At 44.1% G+C, this 18,968-nt stretch overlaps 2 protein-coding genes across 3 annotated transcripts in view; one reads left to right on the top strand and one right to left on the bottom strand.

Annotated features, from left to right (window-relative positions):
* The window catches only part of ZYX (zyxin), a 29,457-nt gene extending 29,160 nt beyond the window's left edge, over positions 1-297 (bottom strand). Inside the window, exon 1 of the mRNA XM_042031345.1 lies at positions 220-297. The gene's annotated coding sequence lies outside the window, so the exon portion shown is untranslated. The remainder of the gene's footprint in view (positions 1-219) is intronic.
* Positions 298-312: 15 nt separating this feature from the next.
* FAM131B (family with sequence similarity 131 member B) overlaps positions 313-18,968 on the top strand; it is a 32,510-nt gene continuing 13,854 nt past the window's right edge. For both annotated transcript variants that reach the window (XM_042031349.1, XM_042031350.1), the window contains exons 1-2: positions 313-395; positions 18,364-18,473. In XM_042031349.1, the coding sequence (XP_041887283.1) occupies positions 368-395; positions 18,364-18,473 (138 nt within the window). In that variant the 5' untranslated portion in view covers positions 313-367. The remainder of the gene's footprint in view (positions 396-18,363; positions 18,474-18,968) is intronic.

The following is an 18,968-nucleotide window of genomic DNA, read 5'->3' on the forward strand; positions in this document are numbered from 1 at the left end:
ACCCAATCTCAGCCCGCCCCCCGTCGGGGAGCCGGGAGCGGGGGGCGGGCGGGCCGCGGGGGCTCGGCGGCGGCACCGGCGGGGACGCGGCCGCGGACGGGGAGCCGCGCGGGGCGCGGAACAAAGCGCGGACCGCGGCGGGGGCAGATGACAGCCTGGCCCGCGGGCTCCCCGCCCGCTCGCCCGCCTCGCCCCGGCGGGGGCACCCCGCGCTCCTACCTGACCATGACCCCGCGCCGGTCCCCGCTGGGCCACCCCGGCGTTTCCCGCTGAAGGGACCGGCTCCTTTCCGACCTCCGCCGCTCCCTCCCTTCTCCGCCTACTCGCTGCTGAGGCTGCCGCCTCTCCCCGGAGCCCCGCCGGAGTGATGGGCTGCATCGGATCCCGCACCGTGGGTAAGGCGTTGGCGGGGACGGCGTCAGAGGATGCTCGGGCAGCCGCGGCCCCCGCCCCGGTACCGGCACGGCAGCCCCCGGCACGGCGGGTGGCGGGTCGCCCCTCGCAGCCCCCCTCCCCGCTGCCCATGCAGCGCCATTAGCTGCGTGCGACCCTTCCCCACCTCGGTCTCCCGCGGCGTGCGGGGCTCCGCGGAGCCGCTGGCCTAGGTGCTGGCAGCGGGGCGGCGGGACGTGCCCGGGGCCGGGGGTCGTCTGCCCGTGTCACCCGTGACGAAAGGTCGCGGAACATGTGGCTCAGTGCGGCGCCTCCGGAGAAGGGGGTGGGTGCGGGCCGTGCCGTGCCTCCCGAAGCAGGATCAGGCGGCCGGCGGCTGCCTCCTTTGCTCGGTAAGGGTTTATTGTTATCCGAGGATACATAACGTTGCATGATCTGCACGTCTTCTTCTCTGCCCCTTCCCCCTGCGTAGACTTCAATGGAGAAGAGCAGACGAAACTGAATCCCTTCCCTCTCGCAGAGCCATTGCGAGGGGACACAGGGGGAGGGATCGCATCCTTCCACTGGGCCACGCCATGAACATTTTTAACCAGAGGATCCCAAGCCTTCAGGCTATGTGACCCAGCTCTCCCCTCCTACACACATGCAGATACCAAGAGGTCCCTTGATCTTTAAGCACAGGTATCTACAGGTAAACACAGCATTCTGGGCACACTTTCTTCCCTTCAGGAAATTTTCTTTTCTGTGCAAACCACAGGTACAGCTATCAGTTACATGGGGTATGTCATTCAATATGCCAAATGAATCTCTGAGAGCAAAACAGTTTGCTTAGTGGAACGTCTCTCTCCCAGGCTGGTCCACTCTGTCTCTCCCAAGAGTACACAGGCATCTGTGGAAAAAGGAGACCTCTGAGGACATCAGAATCGCACCACCACCTCAAACAGAGGGACTGTGTCACCCCAGAGTAAATCTGAGGGACTTTGTCAGAGCCTGGTGTTGTGACACTTCTTGTCTCAGTGGGAAAGCCCTTTGTGAGCACTTGCAGGGAACCATCTACTCCTGCAGCAGCAAACTTTAAACTACAGAATCCAGTTTCTACTTTGGGAATTAATTCCTGTATCTAGCCTATGTCTCTTAGCAGTCTCAAATGTCCTCATGACCTAGAGAAATCTCTTACATCTTCTGTAATGTCCACATGACAAAGATCACTGCAATATTTCCCCTGAGATTCTTCAAGCTCACCTGGATCACTGTCTCTGTAGCATATCAGGACATGGATTGCCTTCATCTCCTGCCTTGCCCCTACCCTCCACACACTCACACTGCTGAGGACATTATTATCCTGTTAGCTGGGTAATTATCAATATGCCTTTTATTGATGTGTGTCTGAACTGGCAGCGTTAATTCTTGGTCTGTCTTCCCACAACGCAGTTGAAATAAAGAACAAACATGCATTTAGTAACATCCACTCTCCACTCCAAAATGTGGTTAAGCTGTCATACAAACTACAGGTGTTTGTTCCTGGGCATGGCAGCGTTTTTATGATTTGTGACTTGGAATCTGTGTTACAAAAAAACTTCTTGTATAACCGAGCTGTTGCAAGTGTCGTTCTCATATGAGATTATATTTATGTTTATATATATATTTATAAATGTCATACAGTTACATGGGCATAGATGAAAACATAAAATAGCATTTATGCATTAAAATGTCGATGGGATGATGATAGCTGAAAATTTACTTTGTCTGCAAATTGCAGTCCTTCAATACAGACCTTAATGGTACAGATATTTGACTTCTCATATGATAGTGATTTTTAGTTGGCGTGATATATGTTCATTCTTGATGGTGATAGCATGGTGGACTTTAGGGACCTATTTGTACAGTTAACTGAGGAATTTTTCTTGCCCTCATGTTTTGAAGGCGTGTGCTCAGGGGGATTGCACAACTATGATTCTGTTCTCTGTGGGAGTCAGATATGAATGTAGTAGTAGTGCCTGATGCCTGCTTCGTGTGAAACTTTTACACTGCTTTGCTTTAGAAGGGGCTTATTCTGTTCTCAGTCCTAGAGGCTGGATTTAGTGAAGGTGGGATCCCTGAGTTTTATTTGGACTCCTCCACCTAAGGAATTTTGTTCAGAACAATTCTTACCTGGCAGCCTAGATTTTTGGCTCCAGCCTTCCTGAAGTTATTGAGAGGATTCTTCAGACATATTCTGGGAAATCAGTGCTTTGAAGTACTAGGTCTGAGCTCTAGGATGTGGTTGGAAACTAACACCCTAGCATGAGCAGAGCTTCGTGTTCTCTCTCCCAAGTGTATCTGGTTAGATTTTTGCAGAATTAGTTCAGCATACAAGCTCTGTATTGCCTTTCCAAGACCAGGTAGGTCCTAGAGAAAGGAGTGCTATGCTTGTATTGGTTTTACCTTGGAATTTGCATGGAGCAGATTTTGAACTCAGAATTCAAGAGGTTTTAATTAGTGATAGAAACCTCATAATCAGTCACATTTAGTTTATTCACCACACAAGGGCCAGTGCAGGATTGTGCCCTGAGCTTGCTCCGGGCCTTTTTCCATTCCAATTTTAAGCAAGCCACATGATTTCTTCATCTCCCGCAGGGATGTTTTACTATGATCTAGTTAGATGTCATAGCTTGCACATGTTTAGTGATGTGCAACTTTACATTTTCTTTCCTAAATATGAGTTTTCTGGTTATTTCTCCCTGGGGAAAAGTAATTGAGAGGGTCGTAACAGAGCAGCTCCATATGGGATAATTTGAAATAGTCATAGAGCATCTTTAAATCTTATAGAGGACACCAGAATGGCAGTGATCATATTATGATTTCCTAAGGTATGAAAAAAGCTGAAAAGTGATCTTAAAAGACTAACTTGATATACAATCATCTTGTCCACAGCTGAACCCAGTCACATGTCAATGTCATACATGTGCTTTGTGTAACATGGCATGGTAGCAATTACACAATGAGAACTGGAGGCTTCTTCCTCTGGTAATGGCTACAAGGTCAGGTCTGTGTATTGGCAATACTCTGTCATTGTTCCTAGAGAGCTGCCTAGCGACTCACATCTCAGTTTCAGGGAATGTACAGGAGAATTTTCACTGAGGTTGCTGGACAGCTAAGGCTGTAAAATCCAGCTAGGAACTTGTAGATATTTAAGTACCAACCAACTCAATGCCAAAGATCAGCTTGATTGTGGTCAGTAACTGAGTTAGCAAAGTTTAGGGTTTCAGCTCTGCATAGGTATCTGAATTCATTACAAGTGTACCTTTGACTGCAGCTGAGACGTCTCCTAACACTGGCTGTTCTGATTAGTGTGGCAAGGTTTCTCTTAATTCCTTGAATGGATTTAAATTAATAGAAAGCTGAAGCCTGTTAAGCTCAAGATTGCTCTCTCTTTTTTTCCAGTGATTTCTCTGATTTCTCTCACGTCTTCACACAGAAGGCTGCAGCAAACGTGTTTTGTGAATGTGACGTAAGATGGTGGGAAAATATTCCAAGACATTAAAAACTAATAGTAGTTTCGGAGTGTGGGAGAAAAGAAACTAGAGTTGCTCACACTGGGTGTCAGGAAAAAACTTTTTGACTGTGAAAAGTGTCAAGCACTGTAAGGGGTTTCCCAGAGGGGTTTTTCAGTATCCATTCATTGAGGTTTTCAAGACCAGGCTGGATAAAGCACTGAGTAATCTGGTCTAACCTCATAGCTGACTCTGCTTTGAAAAGGAAGTTTGCACTTGAGAGGCACCTTCCAACCTTCATGGATCCTATGCTTTTAGATCCTATGCTTAGGAGCTAAAGCCTGGAGTGGTTGCCTCTCTGAGTCGGGCTGGACCCACTACTTCAGCCTTGCGCCTCCAGAGGACCCCCAGGTCTCTACATGTCATTAGTACACTCCTGTATGTTTCCCTCATCACCACTTTCCTTTAACTACTGGGAGTGCTATGTGTCACAGAGTTCCTCACCGTGATAACCCCAGCTGTCACCTGAAATCCTCTCCATGTGTTTTTGGTCTGGCAGTTTTGCAAGAAACAGCCCAAGTGACAGCTAGGCTCATGCACCAAGTATCAGTCACTGACCATGCAGTCTGGAAAAGGCAGTGCTCTTAATTTTTCAGCCTCTGTGTCAGATGTGGTGTGCCAAAGCCAGGTACCTGGCTTGCTGGGCTCCCCTTTACAAGGAATGCTCATTGTCCTGTCAGAGGGAGGAGTACATACTTCCTACGTTGTTTTCCCACTGGGTGTTCTATGCTGAGGGTAAATGAGTGGCTCACAGCACCCGCAGCAGGAGAGATGGAGCCAAAGACCACCCACTCCTAATCCAGGCACTTTAGATTCAGCAGAGTGGGAGCATGGTAGGAGGCTGACAGGAGAGGGGTAAAGCAGCTGGAGCAAGCAGTGAACATCCCCTGCATTTTTCTCCTTACTTATGCCCCCCACAGATCTGTAGGTGTGTGGAGTGAGATCTGGAATGGCAAGTGTGGTCTACACACTTGGAGTGTGAAAAAGTGAGACATCCACTCTGCATACGTATCTCACACATATCAAGTATATATCAAGGTGTCCAGTTCCTCCCTCCTTCACCTTCAACATCTGAGTGAGTCAGTGAAAAGGAATAAAGAGAGGGAGAAGCCTCAGAAAGGAAATGGTAATGCAGAAGGAAACTGAGTTGTGAAAGTAGGGATATTTTCATTTAGTTGCATGCACACAGGTGGAAGGGGAAGGAGCACAGAACTCCATGTAGAAACTGTAGGTGATGTGAGTAAAAGAGTGGGAATACATGAAAAGGGGCATCTGGGTATCTTGTTCCTCTCTTACTTGGGATAGAGACAAACACAACACAGGGACAAAGCCGTGCCTTTCCTTCCAGATCAGACTGCTTTGTGGTTGGTCTCACTTCACTACTTGTATTTCTTCCCAGTCTGGCTTTTCCTCTTTGGAGCAGTTCTCAATATGATCGCTTTTAGAAACTCAAGTAAAGAGCTCAGGGATAAGAATTTGTTTCTGCCAGTAAGATTCTGAATGGAGACCATCTCCCAGACCTAGCAGCCAGTTGTCCTGAAGGGCGTACAAAACAGGTGATCCAGGTGATCTCTGAGACCTCCCTCTCTCGTCAGGGTTTCTGAAATACAGGTGACTGGTTTCAAAGTTGTGGTGGGGAGAGGCTAGCAAGGAGTGTGACTGCATAAGCCTGGCTTTATAAGGAAAGAGTCCTAAAAAAACGTGTGCAAGGTAAGTGTGTGTCAAAAGCAGTCATTAGTAACAGAAGACGGTCTTTGGCATGGTGCTGATTGACCTAAGACTTTTGTGTGTGTGTACAGTGCAACAGATGTGATTTGAGGAACAGAACTGAGGAAGAGCATTCTGACTTTGTGAACTCTTATGGGCAGCAATATTGAAAGAATTATGAGAGAAATTACAGAGGAGCTGATGAAAAGATGGAAGTAATTAATTCATTGGCATGACAGAACTGGGAGTCCTAATTCTATAGACTGATGTGTATTGAAGCAGAAAAAGTGAACTAATCAATAAGTATTTTAGGCATGCTTTCTTGGGGGGAAGTAGAAAAAATAGTTTTCAGCTCATTTAATAAGGTTATGCTCTCCAACAGCAAACAACTGTGATTTTAGACTGATACTTAGAAAAACTAATTCAAGATAATTCACACTCATGAGTTTTTAAGCACTTGGGATAAAAAGTCAGAGCTTTATTTTATAAAGTCTTGAAGTAGTGAGGAAGGTCTCAAGTGAAAAGCTGGGTGTTAGCACAACTCTAAAGGTTTTGTGAGATGACCTATGTATTTAATTTTATCAATTTGTTAAAATTTCCAATAAAATATTAGAAGGACAATATACCAGTGAGAATGGGCTTATACAAAACAGAGCCTGTCAAGCTAACTTAATTTCATGACTTTATGAGGCTCCCTGCAACCAAGCACTTGTCTGATAGAAGTACCTTTACTTACAATTGTGGTAATGGAGGTAAAATATGAGATAGGTAAAAGATAAAACCTCTAATCAGTTAGCAACCAGCTTAGCACCACGTTATTCTTTGACTAGCAATATATGAGTACGGTACATTTTAAGTGCATCTAAATTCAATAGATGGCAAAATAGTAACAAGCAAAGAATCATTGTTGAAAAACTTGTGGCTCTAATTTTACCAAGCACCATGTGATTTGAACATGCTGTTCAAAATCCTGAGGGAGGTCGAAAATACTGATAAACTTGGTAGTATCTGGAACGACTGGAAGAACTGCTGAAAATGACAGTAACAAATGAAAGTGATGAATCACTGATACGGAGCAGTTTGATTCGTTTTGATAACTGACAGACAGTGTGTGTTCCAATCTAACCAAATATCAGTTCATATATCTAATGGCAGAGTGTGAATAGTGTTTATAGGAGCAGAGCTCTTATGTTAGAAAGCAGTCACACTAAATAAGCTTATAGATATTGGAAGTGGTAATCAGTAGATCAACAGCTACTACTGAGATGCTGCAGCCAAGGAAGCTGATGTGGTTCCTTGATCTTGAATATTGAATAGGAGGAGAGAAAAGCATATTTTCCTCTGCATTTGGCACTTGTGAAAAAAAATATTTTTCATCTACTTTGTCTAATTCTATTATTATCACTTTGAGAAATACTGCAAAACTGAAGAATGACAAGAAAATAAACACACAACCATGAATAAAAACTTACAGAAGTGACTTGATGACAGTCTTTAAGTGTTTGACAGAAGAAAAAAAACACCTTGAAGTCATCTGACTCTTCAGATTTGTAGATCTTAGAAGTAGAAAACTGTTGTGATGGAAGGATGGCAGATACATTCAGATTGGAAATGAGGCAAAAATCAAACAGTAAAAATACTGAACTATTGGGATAATTTACTAAGAGTTGTACTGTGCCCTCTGTCACATGAACACGATAAAATCAAGATTTTAAAAAATGCTCTAGTTCCAGCACAGCAACAGAAAGTATAATTAATAAAGGAAATACCTTTAGCCTCTCTTATTTTAAGGGGGTCAGAATAGACAATCAGGATGTTTCTCTGTCAGTTTAAGCTACATATTCCCAAGTCCAGGAGTATACTAGACTTTTAAATGAAACATAATTTTTATATTCTGGAATGAATGTGGTTGTATTTGTAGATGATGATCAGATGTGGCTCATGGGGAAAGTTTCTGTTCAAAATCTCTAAAGCATGCTGCAGAAAATAGTTTGGTGACTCAAATGGTGAGCATGTGGATTGACATTCCACATGGGAAAGAGAATTTTAGGGTTTATACTACTGACCACTTACATTCGGTGGCCAGGATGGTGAAAGAAGGCTGTGACAGCCAGAGGAAGATCAAAGAGGCTGTGAAGGCAGGAACCTCGACAGGCTGCACATTAAATGTTTGCTTCAGGAGCTATTCAAAGAACCTGTAAAAGGCAAGTAACTTGGCTTTTGCATTGATTAGGAGGACTTAGTGCAGGGTGTTACTACTAAAGAGGCTTCAGGTGACTCAGAGAGATTAAGACCATAGGAGAACATCACCACCCTCTGCCCCCAGCCTCAAAATCCCAACAATTTTATATCTCTTCATTGTGGAAAAAGTTGTGGAATTTTATCCAGTGGAACTTTTCCTTGTTGGAGATGCATTGGATCAGTTTCAAATCAAAGCCTCAGTGAGGCTGTAGAGCAGGTAGAAGAAAAAGTGGTCAGATGGTATTCATGCAAGGTTTCTGGGGAAGTTTGAGGCTGAAAGAGCTGAACTGCAGATTGTTATCTGTAATGTTTTCCAGTTACTTTGGTACAAGAAGATTGGAAGGTAGATAATGTGATGCCAGTTTTTAAAATGATTTTGAGATCTGGAAAACTGTAAGCTAGTAAACAAGATAGGCAAGCTAGTAAACATTACTCTGAAGAACAAAATTAGTGCATGCATGGACAGATAAGATGTACTGAGAAAGAGTTAACCCTGCTGTTGTCAGTGGATATCACAATTTATAAGTCTTAGAAGGGGTCAACAACCGATATTGACAAAGGAGGTCCAGTGGCAATAGTCCACTTGGATTTGCAAAGCACATTTGTAAAGGTCACTCACCCCAGGCTGTTAAAAGACATGAATCTCTGTTGAATCAGAGAAGTTCCTCAAGTAGCTGGGTAAAGATAGGAAACAAGGATTATCATGGAACATCAGTTTTTCATAGGGATATTTTTTCAGATCTGTGCATATCCATAAATGATATCAAGAGGGGGGGGGGGGGGTTACATAATGAGGTAACAAATGATGATAATAACAATAATCATTTGGGGGAGCAGGAAGAAAACTGCATGTGGTGAATTGCAAAAGGATTTCACAATATTGAATTACTAGGTCATTTGATTTCACAGTATCAAATGACATAAATTATGGGTGAAATTTGATGTGGATAAATGTAAAGTGATGCACACAGGCAAAGCATTTCTAGTGTTTCATTTGCAATGATGGAGGTTCTGAGTTTACAATTACCATGCAGGAATGAGATCTTGGGGTCATAATGTGTAGCTTAATGCTTAGTACCACTAAAAATGCCAACCAAATGTTGGCAATTAGGAAAAGAATAAGAGAATAAAATGAGAAACAGCATTTTACTATGCAAATATTCATACGGTGCCCTTACTTCGAATATAATGTGTTGTCCCTAATGGTCTATTCCCATTTCAGAAAGGCCATAACCAAACTGGAAAAGATTCAGAAATGGGCAGCAAAGACAATCAAAGGTATCGTGTGGTTAATATGAAAGGAGCCATTTAAATAGACAGGGATTTCTCAAGTATGGAAATGAGATGGTTAAGGATATGACGTATCTTTAAAATCATGAATTTTCTCTGGGATAGGAACAGCGTGGAGAAAATGATGAGGGAAGCCTATTTCATTATCAATTTCAAAGCAGAATCTAAACATCAAATGAAACTAGCAAGTGGCAAGTTTCAAGCAAAAGTCAGCGCTTCCTCATGTAACACAGAATTCACTTGTGGAAGTACTTGACATAGGATACTACGGGTACTAAAAGGCTTTTTTTTGATTTTAGAAGTGAACAGATGAATCCTTTAAAGATGACTAAATACAGAGGCAATGTCTGTCTTGGGAACTACTTGAGGTGTAAATTGTGACAGGCTAGGACAAATATTCTGGGAAAATATCGCTGCTGTTTCCCCTATTTGAATAGTCTTTCTTACACATGCACTTCAGGGACAAGCTGATACTGATCCCAAACAAATACTAAATAACTCCTTTCCCACCACTTCCCAAAAGAAAAGAATGAAGAAAAGAAACCAGAGAGGAAAAACCCAATCACGGGGGGGGGGGGGGCAGGAAGAAGAAAACAATAAGGAAAGAGAACAGACTAAGAGGCTAAAACCTGGAAAACAGGGAACCAAGGGCAAACAGTGAGCAGAGCACCCCTGTGTTCCCATGATATCCAGGAACTGGTAGATGCTGCCCAGTGATGCCCTGCCCAGAGCATGGGACTAGAAATAGTGCTGTTAGTTACTGGGTAACTGGGTAACTCCTGGAGCTGGACATAGCCAGCTTGGTGAGAAACAGGACAGCTGATAAAGAGGACCCAGAATTTAGTGGGTCTTGGGATAGAAACTGTACAAGTAAAGATGTGAGAAGTGCAGTTGGAATCAAAATAGTAAGTTTCTGGAGGAGACAGAAGACTGGCATGTGTGGTGTGCCAGTCTCCCTTTGACTGCAGAAAAGGCATGGCTTGGGGAGTCCTGTGAAGAAACTTGTGCTTTCTGCTTGGTGAAGGATTTTTTCAGCTGATATTCCCCATGGTCCATGCAATTAACTCGAAGTAGAAACTGGCCACGAGGGTTCCTCTTTGTCTTCTGACAATGAGTGGTCCTACAACCATGTATCATGGGTCTAAGGGGTTGTTAAGCCCATGTTTGGGCTTAAGGAGGAGGTTGAACAAATGATTTGTGTACCTGGCAGAGACTGATGACTGTTCCCTTGACATGAGGACAAACAACAGAGGGAGTGGGGTAGCCCTTGGGGGGATTAGGGGAGCCTTGTGAACAGTGAGTACCCCATGGAGGTTGCTCTGTGCAGGTGTGGATGCCCTCAGGGACAGCAGGGAAAATTGTAGGGTGGGATTAGGGGTGGATGTGATGGTGAGGTGTGGCCTCACTTGAGCAGGTGCAGGGCTGGGCACTCAGTGCCTGCAGCTCTGCCTGGTGAGCTCAACCCCTGCAGTCTCAGTGCCAGCAGCTCTTTGTCATTTTCCCCAATTGCTTAGGGAACTGTGGAGCTCTGTCTGGTGAGGACACCTGAAGCCCTGGTGGTGACTTTCTAGGATTGGGAACAGTTTCTCTTACCAGATATCTGCTGGAAATATAATACAGCAGAGACGAAACACACTAGGAGTTTCCTGGAGTGTGTGTTAAGAATTTCCTGGCACAGCTGGTGAGTGAGCCAGCTAGGGAAGGCACCTGCTGGTTCTGTTGTTTGTGAACAGAGAAGGCCTTGTGGGTCATGTGGTGGTTGGAGGCTGTCTTGGGCATAGCCATCACAAAATGAGAGAGCTTTTGATTCTCAGAGCAGTAAGGAGGGGCATCAGCAGAACTGCCACCTTGGACTTACAGAGGTCAGAGTTTGACTTGTTTAGGAGAGTTTCAGAGAGTCCCTTGAGAGGCAGTCCTAAAGGGCAAAGGAGTCCAGGAAGGGCATTCTTCAAGAGGATGTCCTGAAGGTGCAGAAGCAGGGCATCCCCATGTGCTGAAGGATGAGCTGGTGGGGAAGAAGACCAGCCTGGCTGAACAGAGAGCTTAGTCTGAAACTCAGGAAATAAAGAGAATGTATCACCTTTCGAAGAAGGGGCAGGCCATTTAGGAAGACTACAAGGATGTTGTGAGGTTGTGCAGAGGGAAAATTAGAAAGGCCAAAGTCCAACCAGAATTTAGTCTGGCCACTGCCATAAAAGGCAATAAAAATGTTTCTGTAAGTGCATAAGCAGCCAAAGGAGGGCTAAGGAGAATCTTCATCCTTTATGGGTTGTGGGGGGAAAAACAGTGACAAAGGATGAGAAGGCAGAGGTGTGCACTTAGGTTTTTGGGGAGAGGGGTGACAGGGAGTCAGCAACCTCAATGCCTCCTGGCTTTCTCTGACCACTGCTGCTGTTCCAAACCAAATGCTTGGTGAGGGCTGTGACCAAGTGTGCGATGGCTGTGGTGGAGAAGGGTGTAGCCACCTGGCTGTACACTCCTGGCTGTACCCTCTGGGGCTGCCAGCCTGATACCCTACAGCTGAGGTGGGGCAGGTAAGGAGAGTGGAGCCTGAAACTCCCGGGCTGCCACTGCCCCCGCCCCCATGTGTTGGTGTTTGGAGCAGGCTCTTGTTTTGTCCACCCTGCAAAGGGGGACCAGGAGCATCCCTGAGGTGAGAAAGGTGCGTTGTGATCTGCTGGTTGACTCTTGAGGAGTTCTGGGCGTGGTTCTTCTTCCCCACTGTTACGGAGGGAACTACAGCATGAAGATGGCACATCTAATAGTATTCTAATGCTCCAGGACAGTGCCCATGTGACATGCTGGCTACAGAAGGATTAAAATTTAAACATGTATGGAGAGCAACGTATGAAATTGCCTGCTGCATATTATTTCTGTAAGGCTGGCTATGGGCCAGCCAGAAGGGGCTGCTACCTTGGTTCATACTGACATTTCCACACTCACTGTGCTGAGCAAGGCCCCTGGGGACACATTCTCTGCACTTCAGAGAAGCAGTGAAGAATGAGGATAAACCCATCGCTGCTGTTCATGCTGGCTGATACTTCTTCTGCAAATGAGGCAGGGCTCTGAGGTTTGGGGTTTTTAAAGTTTGTGTTAATTGGATGTGTTTCGTTTTGGAGGACCTCCTTAGCCCAAGTGACATGGTGGCTTCTCAGAGCAGAGCTGCCTGTGTCTAGCATTAGGCTCTCTGTTCATCTCCTTTTACTTGAAGGTACGCAGTAGCCTTTAGTATTGGTTTGAAAGTGTTTCCAGTCAAGAAGAAAAATGTAAGTGTTGCAGCTTTGTTCATTAATTCTATCTCCTAAACAGCTCTGAAAAGGGACCTACCTGCACGGAGAGGCAGAATGGTCTGGAGACTTCAAATTACCCAAGTTCAAAGCAAAGATCCTGAGAACTGCCCAGCTGATTCCTAATCTTACAGGCATGTCAGAGCTTTAGGTGTTTCCATTTTTCATCAGAAATTTGAAAGGCATCTGTTCTGTGGAGACCAAGACACTTCTGTGCCTTGATGAGCACCAACCTGTTCAGCTCTGTCTCCTCCACAAAAACAGGGGTTTTTTTCAGTTTCTCTTCCACAAGTGACCCTGTTGGCAGGTGTCAGCAGCAGATAACTAATTTTTATGTTTCCTTATGCAGTACAAGCTAGAATTCTTATGGAATTATGTGAATAACTTGGGTTGACAGATTTCTCAGCTTTACCTAAGAGAATTTGAGTGCTTCCTTCAGAGGTTCACCTCAGGGACAGCTCTGGTGACAGAGGTTTATTCCTTTCCTTGATGACCTTTTGGATAGCTTTGATTGGCTCTGTGTAAAGCAGGCAGGGAAGAAAAATGTTTCTATGGTTATTCTAGCCACCCATCTGTTAGTCCTTCCCGGTAGCTTCAACTGCTTTAATTTCAACCACATTTGACAAGACACGATGATGTTGTGCTTGACAAAGATACACACTCCCACGAGTATCATGAAAATTGGTATCAGGGAAAGAACAATCCAAAGACTGATCATAATTACTGCAATTACATTTGTTGTTTTCTTAGTTGTTTGGGGAAAAAAAAAAAAGGAATGGAAAAGAATAATTGGACCATTTACTCTAAATATTCATCTTTGCCAACAATAACGTTGGCTACCAATACCAAATGACAAGGTTTCTGCTCTCTGCTGGAAAGTAACATTTGAGAAACAGAAGAAAGTGTGCTAACAGGGGATAATAGCAGTGCTGGAAAGTCATTGCTTAATTGAAATGTTTCTTGTGTTAATTGGCATGACACATCAGAAAGCAAATAACACAAATACTTATTTGGTATGTGGTGTAGATCTTCACCAGCATGATGTTCAGAGGGGAAAAACGAAATTCAAGACTCTCAAACTCTGTTCATCTACTTGGTGTGGAACAAAATAGAGAAGACAAATTGGAGATGATGTTTAACATCCAGCACAGAAGTTACAACACAATAGATTATTAAAGGCTATAGATACAGCTTAAAGCCATCGATGCAGAAGCCTGATTCAAGCATAGACTTTGGTAAATGAACAACATACTGGTACAGGTACCAAATATAGACTCAATTAATGCACAGTGGTAACAGCAATCCAGAAAATGTCGAGGAAACCCAAGGAGAATGGGCTTGTTTAGATTAAATTTTGAGTAATTCAAAGCAAGGTGATTTTCTTACGATCACAGAAATGCAAAGAAACTGAAAATATGTCCAACTAAGAAACTCTGTGTTTCCATGGTAAATTAAGGTATGTGGCAAAATGAGCTACAAAAGTAGTAAAGAAGTAGTTTGTTACTCAGCAAGGTGATCAGCAAGGTGAGGTGCAGTCATCCAGGTGTTTGATTTTTCTGGAGCATTGATCAAAAGGATCACTTTGCTTGGAATGCTTACTACACACATTTCCTAATTTCTGAGAGTCCAAAGTTATGATGCTCAAAAAAACCAAAATAAAGCAAGAAGTGGGGAAAAGGGTATTTTTTTCCCCATGTTTGTTCCTCTTTAAATGTTTTTCATCTTTATTATTTAGAAAGGCTTGACTTAAAAATAAGTCTTGATTTTTGCCATAAGAGTAGTGTAAGAGAAAGAGGGCTGATACTTTCCCCCAAAGGCTTAAACGACTTGAGTTGGAATGTTATGTCAGTTGTAATGGAGACATCTTTTTCTTATGAGTGTTTTTGCAGTGTTTGTTTTTATCTGATTTGTGTTAGAAAATACAAAGCAGCCATGATCTGAAAGAATTTGGCTTAATGTATTTATGTATTTTGACTGTTTTCGTTCTCCCTTTCTGCTTCATGTAATCAGCCTCCTCCTTTTTCCTCAGCCATCTACTAGCTCTTCCAAAACAAGGATGAAATCTATGATGTTAAAAAACCCCAAACCAAATAACAATTTTTAAAATAAAATGAAGACATCTTTTAAAAGTTCAATGAAAATGAATCCCCTCTATATCCTTTCTATACACACCATACAGAAACAGTGACAAGGAAATCAGAAACCCAGTTATCTTTCAACTTTCATCACCTCATTTCAGGACATCTAAATGAGAAATTCGATAGCATGTTTGTAAAAATTCCACTTTAAAATTAGCTTTATGACCCACTCATTTAAAAATTCTTATCAGCTCGATACAGAGAAGAGCAAATACTATTCTGTGAGAGGTGATTGATCATAGAATTACAAATGGAACAGTCATGATGATTAGCAGAAGCTGGAATGGAAGATGAATAAGAGAAAATAAATTATATTGGAGAAGAAATGTACCATTACAAAAGAAAAAAACCCCTCTGTGCTAATTGCAGGGAGAAAGAGGTTGACAGGAGACTGGATAAAAAGAATACTAATTTGCTAAGAACTGCTTTCAGTTTCTGTTTTCCCACTTCGCTCTCCATACTTTTCTTCTGATTTTCTGTGTTTCCTTCCTTCCATCTGTCAGAGCAGAACTCGTTTTTTTCATGTCTTGATCTAACATGGGTTAATGTTGCTCTTGCTATTTCTAGCAGAAGAGGAAAAAAGCCGCTAACCTTTACCCAACTTTCAATAAGAGAAAGTAATGTTGCTCCAGGCCCAACATCAGTTAGAGCACATACATTTTCTTTTCAACCAGTCTGCTGTTGTAACTTTTCAGCAGATATGACTGCATTTAAAAGCATGTAACAGATGTTAAAGAGTTGTTTTCTCTTAATATATATTTCTCTCTTAGTACTCATGAAACTGTTTAGACCAAGAATTTATTTTCAATAATTATTCAGTCTTTATAGAGCATGCAAAATCACATATTACTCACTTTTTCTCCCTGAACTAGGTAGATGAGGTGTTTCAACTGGAAAGAAACAGTAGTAAATAAATTCTGTAGGTCTTTAGTTCTACTATTACAGAACAGGTGTGGACTTTGAGACAAATAATTGTTTGATGTTCTTCAGCCATTTGATGCTGCCATCTGCCAGAATAGTATTCAGCCTGGACAAGGGAAAGCTCCTGGGAGACCTTATAGCACCTTCCAGTACCTAAAGGGGGCCTGAAAGCTGGACAGGGACATTTTACAAGGGCATAGAGGGATAGCACCGGGGCAGTGGCTTCAGAATGGAAGAGGGTTGGTTTAAATTCAATAATAAGAAGAAATTCTTTACTGTGAGGGTGGCGAGGCACTGGCACAGGTTGCCCAGAGAAGCTGTGGATGTCCCATCCCTGGAAGTGTTCAAGGCCAGGTTGGATGAGGCTCTGAGCAAACCTGGCCTAGTGAAAGGTGTCCTTGTCTGTGGCAGGGGGGTGAAACTAGATGATTTTTAAGGTCCCTTCCAACCCAAACCATTGTGTGGTTCTATGAATATTTTCCATATTCTAACACTCCAAGGAAACCATCAATGGGCTTGTGGCATTGAGAGCAGAGGCTGAGTGTCATTTACTGAACTTTGGGGCTGTCAAGTCACTTGTGCTGAGCAGGAGGCTTCTCCTTCTTTGGCTGGGGTGGAGGTGTCTTTGCAGTGCATGCCCAGAATGGTGCTGCAGCCTGTTTGCAATGTGGGCCAGGGTGTCTCTAGACTTACAGAAGGGCCACAGCATTATGCTCAGAAAGAGCTGAGAGTACAGGAGGAAGGCTTCAGGTAAACGGAGATGAAACAGGCGTGACACTGTTACCTGCACTGAAGGGTTCTGAGAAGCTGCCTTCTGCTCTGGAGGGGTGACATCTCTCCTGCCTCTCCAGCATCCCTCTCTTGTTCATCTCTGTGGCAGCAATGCCCCAGCTCTCCCCTTCTAGTGTGAAGGGTTGCAGGTGGAGGGAAGGAGCACAGACAGGAAGAGGCAGCTGGATCCCAGCATGCAGGGGCAGGCTCCCACCCTGCTCTTTGCACCAGTTTTTTCCTCCCACTGACCTGTGCTGGTCCCTCAGCTCACCCTTGTAACAGTCAACCCCTCCACTCCTTCCTCTCCAGATTTGCACTTCCCGGTAGTGCTCCCTCCTTCTTCCCTTTACCCCTTCCCTGTTCAGGGGGACTGAGTACGAGATATTCCGTTCCAAGCCACAGCCAAACCTTACAGCTGGTGCACCTGGCACTGTCAGCTGGGCTTTCACAGCTCTGCCTGCAGCTTCCCTTTGCCAGAGATGATTCTAGTCCTAGAAGGTTTGCTTGGACCCCAGATATAAGAGGTTCCCAGCCACGGTGGTAACAGGCAACTCACAAGTGGCCCATTAAGCCCTTGCTCCTCTTGCTTGAGTACAGAAATCCCCAAATCTCCCTCTCTTGCTTTGCTGGACTGAAGGTTGCCAGTCCAGTCGGTGGCAGTGAAGCCAGCAAGAGCTCAGTGAGGCCCAATACGTGCATGTGCTTGTCAGGAAAACCAGTTAGGAGGATCACAGCCCTGGAGGGTGGTGTTTGTCATGCTCATCATAGCCATGTCGTGCCTCCTCCTGAAGTCTGGCTGTGTCTGACCTGTGCTCACCTTTGTAGCATACAGTACAGGAATCCTTTTTCTTTTGAGTTCCGTGAGTTGCGAGGAACTGCAACTCAGAGAACAGCAGCTTTACTCAGCCTGCTTAGAAGCATGTGGAGGATGCTGTTAAAGCACTTGGTTCTAATGATCCTGATGAGCAGAAACGTACTTTGGATGTGAAGGAAAAAACATCCCTTCGTTCTTTCAGAAAGGGATCTTCCTGCACAGCATAAATTTGAGATGTGAAGGTGTGGTGGACCCCACAATATGCAAATAGCATTGTCTTTCTGATGTTTTTTGTATTGCTATGTTTAGCCTTTTTAGGGGACAAAATCAGGTTTTTTGCATTTTGAATTCTAGCTGATGAATGCCTCAGGCTTCCCACCCCTAAGTGCCTCCATGGCTCTTGCAGGCCTCTGTGGGGCGGAGTGCAGCATCTCTCACTTGTCAGAAGATTTCTGCCTGGGAAGTGCAGTGATGAGCACTCTATAAATGTGCCAGAGCTACTAGAATGAGCGAGGGGCTTTGCATATGCCTGTGGAGGAGAAATTTGCTATAAAGAGTAAAAACAAGTTAGAAGATGATGAAAGTAGAACCATTCACATTCAATCCAAACAGAGCAGACACAGCTGAATTGATCCCAGGAAGAGATGATCATTTGGGGGTTACATTTCTTGACAGATTCTAGGAGCTTCAGGTGTAAGGACAGTACAATTGTTCCTCTGTGACATGGGAGCAAATAACTTTAAACCTAGTTTGAGGATGGCACCCAGGCTGAAGGCACAGTAAATTGCTGATGGCACAGAGCCATCCTGGTTACCTGGCTATCGATATTTAAAATTTGAAGTGTATTAAAAAGGTCTTTAATCTTGCTGAGAATGGCAAAGCAAAGGAGCCAGCAGCTCTAAGCTGATGTCAACCAATTCAAACCATAACAAATGTCTTTTTAAGGGATGATGGTTTGATATTGAAAGGGGATATTAAAGGAATTGGTTCTTTCCCAGTCACGCATCATGACTGGATGAATCTGTACTTTAGCCAAGCATACATCATGCTTGAGAAAAACACAAGTGACTGGTCTTCATATGGAGATATCTATGTGAAATATAATTGTTGATGATGTACAGGTGGTCTGATTAAAAACAGAATGTCTGATTTAAGTCTGTTGTGGCCTTAAACTCAATGATTCTCCTGCTTGCTTAGCTGAGTTGGCTTAAGACTGCTAGAACAAATTGTAGTGGCATTAAGAAGCCTGACCAGATGTGTTCCCACAGGAAACGAGGTGATTGCAGTAGACTGGAAGGGACTGAAAGATGTGGACCAAATCAATATGGACAGCACGAGTTCACTGCATGGCAGCAGCTTCCATCGACCTTCCACTGAGGTGAGTGTGTGGCCCAGAGCTACTTGGCCAAGGGGATCAGGAAGTTTGAATTCTGAGTTCAGAAATGGGTGTTGTGCATCATCTGCGAGTGGACCAGAATGCCAGTGAGCTCCTGAGGATCATACCTGTGTAGTTTGGCTTGCTCTGAACAGAGCTGAGTCAGTCCCTTCACATGATCCATAGTGAGTGAGAATTTGCAAATGAAAGTGCTTTTTAACCACTCATGACGGGAGTGGAACACAACATGAGAAAAACAGTGACAGTTCTGAGAAGCCTGTAGTCTGCATTCCTTGAACAAGGGATTTGCACTGGGATGTCCAGCACTGTGTCTGTCCCAGCTTCAGCAGCACAGCCATGAAATCTTTTGAAGAAGCACATTTGTCTTCATGTTGAATTTTAGAGCTGCATTCACCTGTAACTCACTGCCAATTGACTTACCATGCAGTATCTTAAGGGCTGGTTCATTGAATTATTGCAGCTTCTGCATTCTTAGAT

The sequence above is a fragment of the Corvus kubaryi genome, unplaced genomic scaffold (genome assembly GCF_017639235.1).
Source record: "Corvus kubaryi isolate FWS band 111438036 unplaced genomic scaffold, C.kubaryi_AGA036_p1.0 37341, whole genome shotgun sequence".
Lineage (NCBI taxonomy): Eukaryota > Metazoa > Chordata > Aves > Passeriformes > Corvidae > Corvus > Corvus kubaryi.